The sequence below is a fragment of the Crocuta crocuta genome, unplaced genomic scaffold, assembly GCF_008692635.1.
Source record: "Crocuta crocuta isolate KB4526 unplaced genomic scaffold, BGI_CrCroc_1.0 scaffold225, whole genome shotgun sequence".
Classification (NCBI taxonomy): Eukaryota; Metazoa; Chordata; class Mammalia; order Carnivora; family Hyaenidae; genus Crocuta; species Crocuta crocuta.
Genome location: NW_027530408.1, coordinates 1,485,972 through 1,496,125, shown reverse-complemented (window position 1 = coordinate 1,496,125; position 10,154 = coordinate 1,485,972). Strand labels below are relative to the sequence as shown.

At 53.4% G+C, this 10,154-nt stretch overlaps 1 protein-coding gene across 4 annotated transcripts; it reads left to right on the top strand.

Annotated features, from left to right (window-relative positions):
- The first annotated feature begins 1,463 nt into the window (after window positions 1–1,463).
- On the top strand, window positions 1,464–7,602 carry EGR3 (early growth response 3). Of its 4 annotated transcripts, none has more exons than XR_013335717.1 (3): window positions 1,464–1,695; window positions 2,962–4,089; window positions 7,205–7,255. XR_013335717.1 is itself a non-coding variant. In XM_077766623.1 (3 exons), exons 1-3 carry the CDS (start codon window positions 1,542–1,544, stop codon window positions 7,279–7,281), a joined length of 1,176 nt encoding a protein of 391 aa, XP_077622749.1. In that variant the 5' UTR covers window positions 1,464–1,541; the 3' UTR covers window positions 7,282–7,602. The 4 variants fall into 4 exon arrangements, 3 of the variants coding, with proteins under 3 accessions (XP_077622749.1, XP_077622750.1, XP_077622751.1); XM_077766623.1 differs by having other exon boundaries at window positions 2,962–3,906; window positions 7,205–7,602; XM_077766625.1 differs by lacking the exons at window positions 1,464–1,695; window positions 7,205–7,255 and adding exons at window positions 1,927–1,979; window positions 2,123–2,175 and having other exon boundaries at window positions 2,962–6,680.
- Window positions 7,603–10,154: the final 2,552 nt, after the last annotated feature.

The window sequence follows — 10,154 nt, the reverse complement described above, 5'->3', positions numbered from 1 at the left end:
GGGGGGGGGGGGGGGGGGCACGGGATTCACCGCGCCCACGCGGCCACCGGGGAGGGAATCCTCCCACGCCAAGCCGGTGCCGCTGTGATTCGGGGTCGCTCCCCCACGCTCCTCTCCTCCCGCTCTCCCGCGGCCCGGCCGGAGCAGGCCTCTGGGAACGTAGCAGCCGCCCCCGGGATCTGCTGCCGCTCTGGGAGGTGACAGCGTTCCGGTCGGCAAGCTGGAGGCCCTTGACTGCAGGGCGCCGGCAGGCAGCAATGGGGACAGCCCTGTGGAAGGCGAGGGGGAGGGCACAGAGAGACTAGAGGAGACGGTTCAGAGATTGTGGGTTCGGCAGGCTCCTGCTGCAACTCAGTGGCGGGCCCTTCGCAGGCAGCAATAGACAGGGACTGTGCCTGGGCCTGCTGGGCCCTCCTGCCATCCTGCGGCCAAAGCGGGTGCTTTGGAACCGCTGGGGGATTATCACGGATTCGGTGCACGTGTTTCCTGTTCCCTCAACTCCATTCCTACTTCTCCAACACCCAAACCGCACATCCTCGACCCCAAAAGTGCGGGGCACTCGCCTCGCGCGCAGCCGCTCTGCAGCCACCAAGCTCCCGGCCGCGGCGGCGCTCAGCTAGGAGTCAGCTCAGGGTCAGGGGCCTGGGGAGCGCGGGGTGGGGGCGGAGAATCAGAGTGAGGGCAGCTCGCAAGTGATCCGGATGCTGGATCAGCGATCCCCGGCACGCTGGAATCCTCCTCAGAGGGGCGCGCTCCCTTTCTCTCAGTCTCAGCCAGGGTCCTAGATGCGAGACGCTACGTGCGGCGGGACCCGGGTCGAAGCGCACACCTTCCGGGTTCCCCAGAAGTTCCCAGGTTGCAAAGGGACCTCGCCGGCTGTTTCCAATTCCCTCTCTCCCTGCTCGGGGTGTTGGGGGCCACTTGCAAACAACTCCACACACACCCCCGCCCCCCGCTGTACAAGCGCGCTCTCCTCGAGCGCACCTAAAATAAACACACTGGCGGTTATTGCTTTTTCAACCCTGCGCCGCGCGCTCTACGCTTTGCGTTCAGTTGCTTCCCTCTTTCCTCTCTCCTCTCGAATTTTCCTTCTTTCTTCTATTTCTCTCTTTCTCTAATTTTTTTTTAAGATCCGCGAGCGTTGCGGGCGCCGCACGTTGGCTGCGGCCCGCTTCCTGCTTTCTAATGTTCCATTGTGAGGAGCTTCCATTGTGACGTCGCGCCCCTTCGGCTGGGCTTTGTCTGTCCATATATGGGCAGCTACGTCACGGAGCTTTCCCGGGGCTCAGATAAATAGGCTGGTGGAGTTCCCTGGCTGGGAGCTTTTGGGCAGCAGTGAGCTTGCTAGGAAGCGGCGGGGCTGGTGNCCCTCCCCTGGCCCACCCCTTCCCCTCTTCCCTCCCCCTCCCCCCGAACTTTCCCTCTCGCATGCTTTTCCCCTGCACCACGGATCGCCTCTCCGATGCCGCTTGCCTGGAAGCTGCGTTAGGAGCGAGCGGCGGCGGTGGCGGCGGTGGCGGCGGCGGCAGCTCGGGAGTGCTATGACCGGCAAACTCGCCGAGAAGCTGCCGGTGACCATGAGCAGTTTGCTAAACCAACTGCCTGACAATCTGTACCCCGAGGAGATCCCCAGCGCGCTCAACCTCTTCTCCGGCAGCAGCGACTCGGTAGCCCATTACAATCAGATGGCTACAGGTAAGGGCGGCGGGGAGGCGGCGAGGCAGCGAGGAAGGAAAGGGAGAGAGAAGAGGAGGAGGGAACGAGCTACCGATGGATGGATGGGTGGATGGATGGATGGATGGTGGATGGATGGATGGATGGTGGATGGAGAGATGGGGGGCGCGCTGGGAATTTTCCGGGGGGCGAGTTGCTTTTCCCACCCACTCCTCCCGCCCTCCCAGATCGGGAAGGCTCGGTTGGCGACGCCACGATAGAGGCTTCGGTTCTCCCGGGTGGGGGCAGCCGCCGACCAGAGGGAGGTAGGTGCGAGCGGCTCCGGGGTTCTCCACTTAGGGGGCGCGATCGCCAGGCTGCGCGCAAGGCGTGGTGCTATCGCCCCCTTTCCCGGGAGGAGCCCAGCGTCCCTTTCACCCGCGCTCTCCCCCCCCCCTTACTCCCTCAGCCTCCCACCCGGGATGGAGCCATGTGCGGCGTGGAGTCCCCGCGGTGGGAGAGGTACTGCGACGCTGCCTTTCCGGGGCGTTCAGCAAAGCCGTGGGGGTGNCGAGCGGGGGCCGTCACGGGGGGCGATTCTTTGGCCTTGGAGCTTGGGAAGAGCGGCCACTCCCGCCATAGAGACATGGGCCGGTTTTCCGCCGCCCTCCACCCTCTCTAGCTAGGCTGGGCTTTCCCCCTCCAGCAAGAGCCGAAAGCTCCTTCAGGCCTGGAGAAGGCTGGGGCCCTGGAAGCCTGCGGGAGAGCTCGCTTTGCGGACAGAACCCCTCTGCGCGCCGAGGACAAAGCGTCGGAGCGCTCCGGGTCCGCGACCCGGGCGCGGTGCGCACTGGGGGCTTCGTCGGGGCAGGAAAGGCGCGGCGTCCCGGCGCGGACAGGGCGAGGGGAAGAGGCCGAGTTGTGTGCGCTAAAGAGTGAGAGCCCAGTGCGCTCCGGGTCTGAAACTACCTGTAGCTGCAGCTACCTGCCCGCCCCACCTCGGAAACAACAACAATGCTTCTCGCGCGCGCGCGTGTGTGCGTGTGGTACGTGAGTGTGTGCGCGGCGTGTGCGGTGTGTGTGCGGCAGCCACTCCACACCCCGATCCGTAGTATTTTGCTGTATCCAGGTTGCGCCCGGGAGCGCGGCACCGCCCGCTTTGCGCCGGGGCGCAGCTTTCCTCCTACCCTATGCGCAGTTCACTCCACCCGGCCGCACCCTCCACACCTGAGCAAGGACCCGGGCGCCCGGGTCCAGGAGCCGGCTCGGCTTCACTCACCCCTCCCCTCTCTTCCCCGCTCTCCGCAGAGAATGTGATGGACATCGGTCTGACCAACGAGAAGCCCAACCCGGAACTCTCTTATTCCGGCTCCTTCCAGCCAGCCCCCGGCAACAAGACCGTGACCTACTTGGGAAAGTTCGCCTTCGACTCCCCTTCCAACTGGTGTCAGGACAACATCATTAGCCTCATGAGCGCCGGCATCTTGGGAGTGCCCCCGGCCTCAGGGGCACTCAGCACGCAGACCTCCACGGCCAGCATGGTGCAGCCACCGCAGGGCGACGTGGAGGCCATGTATCCGGCGCTGCCCCCCTATTCTAACTGCAGTGATCTCTACTCGGAGCCTGTGTCTTTCCACGACCCCCAGGGCAACCCTGGGCTCGCCTATTCCCCCCAGGATTACCAATCGGCCAAACCGGCCTTGGACAGCAATCTCTTCCCCATGATTCCTGACTACAACCTCTACCACCATCCCAACGACATGGGCTCCATTCCGGAGCACAAGCCCTTCCAGGGCATGGACCCCATCCGGGTCAATCCGCCCCCTATTACCCCTCTGGAGACCATCAAGGCATTCAAAGACAAGCAGATCCACCCGGGCTTTGGCAGCCTGCCCCAGCCGCCGCTCACGCTCAAGCCCATCCGGCCCCGCAAGTATCCCAACCGACCCAGCAAGACCCCGCTCCACGAGCGGCCCCACGCATGCCCGGCGGAGGGCTGCGACCGCCGTTTCAGCCGCTCGGACGAGCTGACCCGGCACCTGCGCATCCACACGGGCCACAAGCCCTTCCAATGCCGGATTTGCATGCGGAGCTTCAGTCGCAGCGACCACCTTACCACTCACATCCGCACGCATACGGGCGAGAAGCCCTTTGCCTGCGAGTTCTGCGGGCGCAAGTTTGCGCGCAGCGACGAGCGCAAGCGCCACGCCAAGATCCACCTCAAGCAAAAGGAGAAGAAGGCGGAGAAAGGGGGTGCGCCCTCTGCGTCCTCGGCGCCCCCCGTGTCCCTGGCCCCTGTGGTCACCACCTGCGCCTGAGGCTCGGGCCCCCAGATCCCCACTTTTCCCCTCCAAGTGTCTCCCAGCTGCTTGCCTGAAAGCAGCGGGAAAGCTAGCCACGGAGGCGCAGGGGCCGCGCCCTGGCCTCTCCATGGACGTAAGGTCCCTTGTTCCCCTTCGATGTCCCCCGTTTCCACCCTTTCACACCGGCCAACGGTCGGGGGCCAGGGCAGGAGGCGCCCTCCCTTCGCTGCTCCCCCCTTAACCAAGGCGTGGGGGCGGAAAGGTGGCGTCTAGCCCGCTTTGTTCAGTTCGGATCGTCTTGATCCTGGGGCCGCTGGGCCGCGCCAAGGACCTGCGGGGGACTGAAGGCGGGGCCCGTCCAAGCCTCGCCCGACCCAAGCACCTCACGGTTCCCCCCACGTCTCCCTCGGTTCCCCCTCGAAGACCCGAGAGGGGGAGGGGGTAAGGAGCGCACCAAAGCGCAGAGCTTGCTGCCCGCCGCACGCACGCGCGCTTGCGTGCGGGGATGCGCGCGAGTGTGCGTGCTCGCGTGAGTGTTATGTGTGCGTGTGTGTGTGTGTGTGTGCGCGCGCACACACACACACGTGTGTGTGTGAGAGACTCTTGAGCTGAGCTGGGCTGTGTCCACCCCAAACTCTTCCCCACATCGGGTCCCCAGGCCGCTGGAGGAATGTCTCAGGTTGGGGGCCTGCACGTGGCCGGATGAGACGGTCTTCCATCTGCTCGGAAATGTTTCTTAGAGAAATGCCTCGGATGCCGCCGCCGCGGTGCTGCTACCGCTGTTTAGGGTTTGGCCCCTCAGCACCCCTCCTTTTCCGAGCGCTTCCCTCTTAGGCCTCAGGGCAGTTTGATCTGCGGGGAGAAGGAGCAGCCATCACTAAACCTGCCTTTTCACAAATAGATTTCCCCAGCCCCACTTTTTAAAATCTATGTTCCTGAGTTTGCCCTCTGCCCTTTCTCCCGCTCCACTCCCTTCTAAGCCTTCTCCCATCTCTTTCCAAATCTTCTTCCAGAAAGGCAGGCCTCAACCAGCCACTCATTTTACCATCTTTTTGTTTTCTCTCACTCATACCCATTTCTCCTCCCTCTCCCCCTCCCACCTCATTGATGGGAAAGCAGACTCGTGCTTCATCCTTTGCCATCCCCGACACAATAGGTAGAATTCAGATCTATGTACATGCGGGGGGGCATGTATGTAGGTGTATATACACACATATATACATATATAGAACATACATACACACAATAAAATCTCTAAGGTACGTGGCTATCCAGTGCAGTGCACCGGCATAAAGAGAGTTTGTAGGTATATAAGCTTTAAATGATTTATTTTTTATGAAAAACTTAACTGATGAGATTATATCTACATAGGTGTGTGTATGTATATATGCACATATGTATGTATGTATGTATGTATGCCCACATTTACACACATGCACACGTCTCTGTCCAAATCTTCCTCAGAGATCTGGGCATTTTTGCATTAATCCATGTTTCGGAATGAGGCATATCTTTTCCATACCCCACTCTCACCTACTCCCCGCCCTACCTCACCTCTTCTCAGGCACCCCCTCCTCCCCAGCACTTCCCCCGCACAGGGGTGACTCTTTTGAAGTGGAGTCGTAGGGAAGGTTGCTCTCTGACACAGCTTCCAGCACAGTCTTGACTGAATGTACTGTTCCCTCTTAGCGTTATTTCTCCTGTGGCCACTGAGCTGCCCAGAGAGAAGGGACAAAGGTCTGGAGTTTACAGAATGTCTGTTTTTAAAGTCACTTTATGCGTCTCCCACTTTTTTTAAGCACCCGGTTTTTGTTTTGTTTCGTTTTGTTTGTTTTTGGGGTTTGTTTTTGTTTTTGGGTTTTTGTTTTCTTTGGTGGTGGATAAATAATACTAAAAGGAGTCTAGTGAAAGGGACAAAAAAGAAAATCAAAGAGCAGGGGGCTTGTGAATTTCCAGGTACTTGGACTTTTTGTAGAAGGAAAGAGAAGAGGACGAAGTTTGCCAGGAGGGCCCATATTTTTTCAGCTGAAGGGTAAAATCTTTCTTTGCAGAGACAGTATTTTGCTGAATACTTTTTATAATGTGATGATTATTAAAAACAAAAATTTTGGTCACTTCAAAGCTGGAAGGAGGAATCAAATATCCTTTAATATTTTTTCCTTGCTCCTTCTGGTTTATGCATGCTACTGCATGATCATCTGAGTTTTCCTTTGTTTTAATAAAACTGTTCTCAGACATTTAAGCTTAAACTAAGAGAAAAATAACTTTGTTGCCAAAAGGTTGTGCTATCCAGATTTTTTTATATGTCTGCATGTTTTAAAAAACAACAAGAGAAAATGCACTCTAACTTATGTGAACTGAGAGAAAAAAAAAATCAGGTTTTAAACAGGAAAACCTATGGGGAATGATATTTTTTGAAAGACTTTTGTATAAAGTTGAGTACTTAGAAAAAGACAAACCAGATGTAATATATTTTGTGGATGTTTTTATTTCTTGGATTTATAGTACCTTATACTAAGGTTAAAAAAATATGCTTGATATTGTGAAAAGGTGAAATTCTTCACCAATATTTCATTTGCTCCTTTGTCACATTGTTATGCCAATATAATATAGTTAATGAAAACAGCATTTTTAAAACCGAAATATTGAAATGGTGTAATGTTGTACCATTTGCACTGTGAGCAAATGCTAATACAGTAAATATATTGTGTTTGCTGACAATCAGCCGGCCTATAAATCTCCTTATTTTATTTCTTGTTTTCATAGTATAAAGTTTTGGTTTGGCCTGTTTTTTGGTCTCGTTTTGTTTTTGGCTGATGGTTGGTTTGGTAGGTTCCTATGCCTGGCTTTTGCTGTTCTTGCTCTGTAAACTCAATGTAAAACAAGGAATTTGGCATTGCTCGAAGTTGGTCAGAATTTTGCACGCTCTGGTGTTTCAAATCCAGTGTTGAGTGTTTACTGTGGTTCTGGGGGAATAGGAGTCTCCTCCACTCTTCTGGGAGAGTCTCAAACTGCCAGAGAGGTTAGGCAGATCAGATAAACTCATGGGAATCAAGACTAGTGACTGGAACCTTCTAGAACCCTTTTCCCTGGTTTCTAATGGATATTGAGGGTAGAAGGGAGGGGTCCTCTGGTTTATGCTCCCTCTCTCTCTCTCTCTCTCTGTAACAGGGGGCACTAGAAGGTTTAAGGTCTCTCTCTCTCTCTCTCTCCCTCTCTCTCTCTCTCTCTCTGTCTCTCTGTAACAGGAGGCACCAGAACAGGACCCTGCAGACTCACAATGGCCACCCTGAATAGTGCTCTTGCTAAAGCCTTTGAAGCCTGAAAAACAGGTGGAGACTTGATAGGGGTTCTTTAAGGTTGGCAAGATAACCAGAGAGATTGGAGGCTCTATTGTGGTCAGATAATTGGGGAAAATCAGATTTAAAAATTATACAACTTCAATCCCGCTTGGACAGGACTCTCCAGGCCTCACTGTTTGTAGCTGCCTGAGAAAGATGGTCTTGGCTGAAAAAGCTGGTCTTATGAACTGCGCAGGGATCCGATGCTTCCGAGAGAAGAAAGAACATTTGGGATTTGGAGAACATACAGGGAATATTTATATAGCATTAACCCCTCACATCCTACAACTTCTGTCTCCAATAAAAGTGATGCTTCCCTTACTCGATGAGCTTTCTTCCCCAGAAACTTCCCCTTTCATAACTGAGTGTATTTGCCAGCCCTAGAACTTTCTCTGGTTCTCTTTCTTTGTGTGTCCCTGTCTCCACCCTGCTCCTTCACCTTATTTCCCATTAGTCTTTAGAATTCTCTCTCCTCCTGAGGCTTATTCTAGAGCAGTCTTTGGACAGATCAGTCCTTTCTTCTCCCTTTCTTCCTATCTGCCCTCTAAACCACTCACTCACTTGGGCTTCTCTGTCATGTGTTTCACATATCATCTGCCTCAGTGAAGCTTAGGGGCTTGGTGTCTGATACTGGGCTATGTAAATGCAGCACCACATTGCAACTGGGGGACAGTATCTCCATCCCTGATGAAACCATACAGTGACAGGAACTGCTTTTGCCTCCCCAGTCAGGCCCATCACACTGAAAAATGTGGGTGGTATTTCTGGTTGGCTGTAGTTACCAAGAAGTTGAGGGCAGACCGGGGTGGAGGTGGTGGGCTGTGGCCTTAGAAAAGAATGTTTTTGAAGTGAGAGATCAATAAAGAGAATGTAGTATGGAATCTTAAAGTTTCTCACCCACACAATTCCAGGTCACTGGCTGCCATCTTGAATTCCCTTCTCTCACCTCACGAAACTTCAGAATTCCAAACTGTAACTACAGCTGCAAGGAGGTATCCTTTGTTAACAAAGGACATCCAAGATGGCTGAAAAGTCCTAATGATTGAGCATATAATCCACTTCTATGCTAAACTAGATATTTCCTTTCTAGATTTCCATGTGTTTTTCAAATGCATATTATCAGAGGAAGATAGCGTCACTGGGTGTCTTCATAGTTAGCATCCAGCCCCACCTGCACCCTCTCCAATCACATCAGGCCTTTAGAGTTATACTTTCGTCAACAGTGTACTATGCTGCATGATTAATAAACTCACTTCCCATTGGTGCATATTACTCAACCCAACCTGGTTCAACCACTGGGTTACTTGACAATATGGCAGCCCGCCTGGCTGGCACCAGCCCTGTATGGTGTAATCTCTGATTCATACTTTGTAGCTAGATAAGACTGTCCCAGATAGCATCACACCAGCAACCCAACCTGCCTGGGTTTTGTAAATATGGGGAGAGGAAACTCAACCTTCAAACTTAGGGATGAAGTGAGTAGATGGCAGAGGGAAAGGCTTAGCTATGGAGCTATCATGAGAAGGAATCAATGTAAGCTTTGCCTGGAGCAAAATCAAGGGTAAAGGTGTAGAAGAGGTAGAAGCACAACTCCATCCGAAGTAACCTCTATGTCTCCCTGTCTCTGTCTCTGTCTCTCTCTCTGTCACACACACACACACACACACACACCCCTCTGGAGTGGTTTACTGAAGGCAATGACTCTTTGCAAAATTGTACCCAGTGAACTAGGTTGGGGTACAAATGAGATACTTGGTGACAAGTGGGGCAAAGAATGGAGCATGTTTTTAAATGGTGGTGGCAGTAGTGATGAATGTGTATAAGTGTGTGTCTATATATTATTCTCAAGTATATAAAAAGGAATAGCAAGGTGGATTCTGATAATAGCAAGGTGTTAGTTTATGGCCCGTCGCTACTAATCCCCTTTTACTAATCCAAAATTTGCCTGCCATAGGTGAGGGGGTTGTGAGCTGCCCTTCCCTGGCCTTATTTGGCTCCCCTGGTGTCATGGGATAATAAGCATAGGGGAAGTAGGAGACCTCTATGTGCCCCAAAGACTAGACGTCATACTGGCAAAATCTTAATGACTGGGGGGAAATGACTTTCTAAAAGGTACCATGGGGTTTTCAAAATAGGTCATAATCCTAAATCTATCCCAAGTGGTCTTTTTTTAGAAAACCCACTCTGTGCACAGAGAGGGTGAGGTCTCCAGAGGAAGAGGAAAGAGTCAAGTGAATCTCAGAGCCCCTTGGCCACAGCAGTCCCTGGAACAACACTACAGCCACTCCTCCATCAGTCACCCACAGAGGCCAGGAACATGTCTGGTCTTGTCAGCTACTCCCAGCATCCCAGCTTTTGAAACTTCACCACTCATTTTGCTCGAAGGTTCCTTTCTACCCCATCTCTTATATTTTCAACAATTGGTCATTTTCACAGCCTCTGAAAGAACAGAGGTGGGCCAGGGTTGGGGGCAGTGTGATGAGACTTTCCCCAACTTGCACTAAAGTCTCTGACATGTCCATGCGCAGGCAGGAAGGGACTAGACCCTGACTCATTGCCTAGGATCATCATTCCCCCTCCTCATCATGGCTGCTTCGTCGGGCTTCTGGAATTGGGACAGTCCCTGTCACTGCCTCTGCTGGCCACCGGGAGCACGGTGCTCGTCTGTCCACTGACCTGGGCGTGAAAACACTATTTCTTCCCTTCCAGAAAACATGGAGATGGCTAGAAGAAAGATTTTTGAGCAATCTTACTAAGGAGCTAATGCAAACAGAACATGGCCAAAAGCAACAACCAAGAAGAAGTAGACAATATGAGGTTCTAGATGGTGCTGGCTACTGAACAAAATGTTCTCACT

Coding starts and splice junctions, on each gene's coding strand:
- EGR3 (XM_077766623.1), top strand. CDS start 1,542: ATGACCGGCAAACTCGCCGAGAAGCTGCCGGTGACCATGAGCAGTTTG. Junction 1,696..2,961: donor TTACAATCAGATGGCTACAG/GTAAGGGCGGCG, acceptor CGCTCTCCGCAG/AGAATGTGATGGACATCGGT. Junction 3,907..7,204: donor GAAGAAGGCGGAGAAAGGGG/GTGCGCCCTCTG, acceptor TCTCTGTAACAG/GAGGCACCAGAACAGGACCC.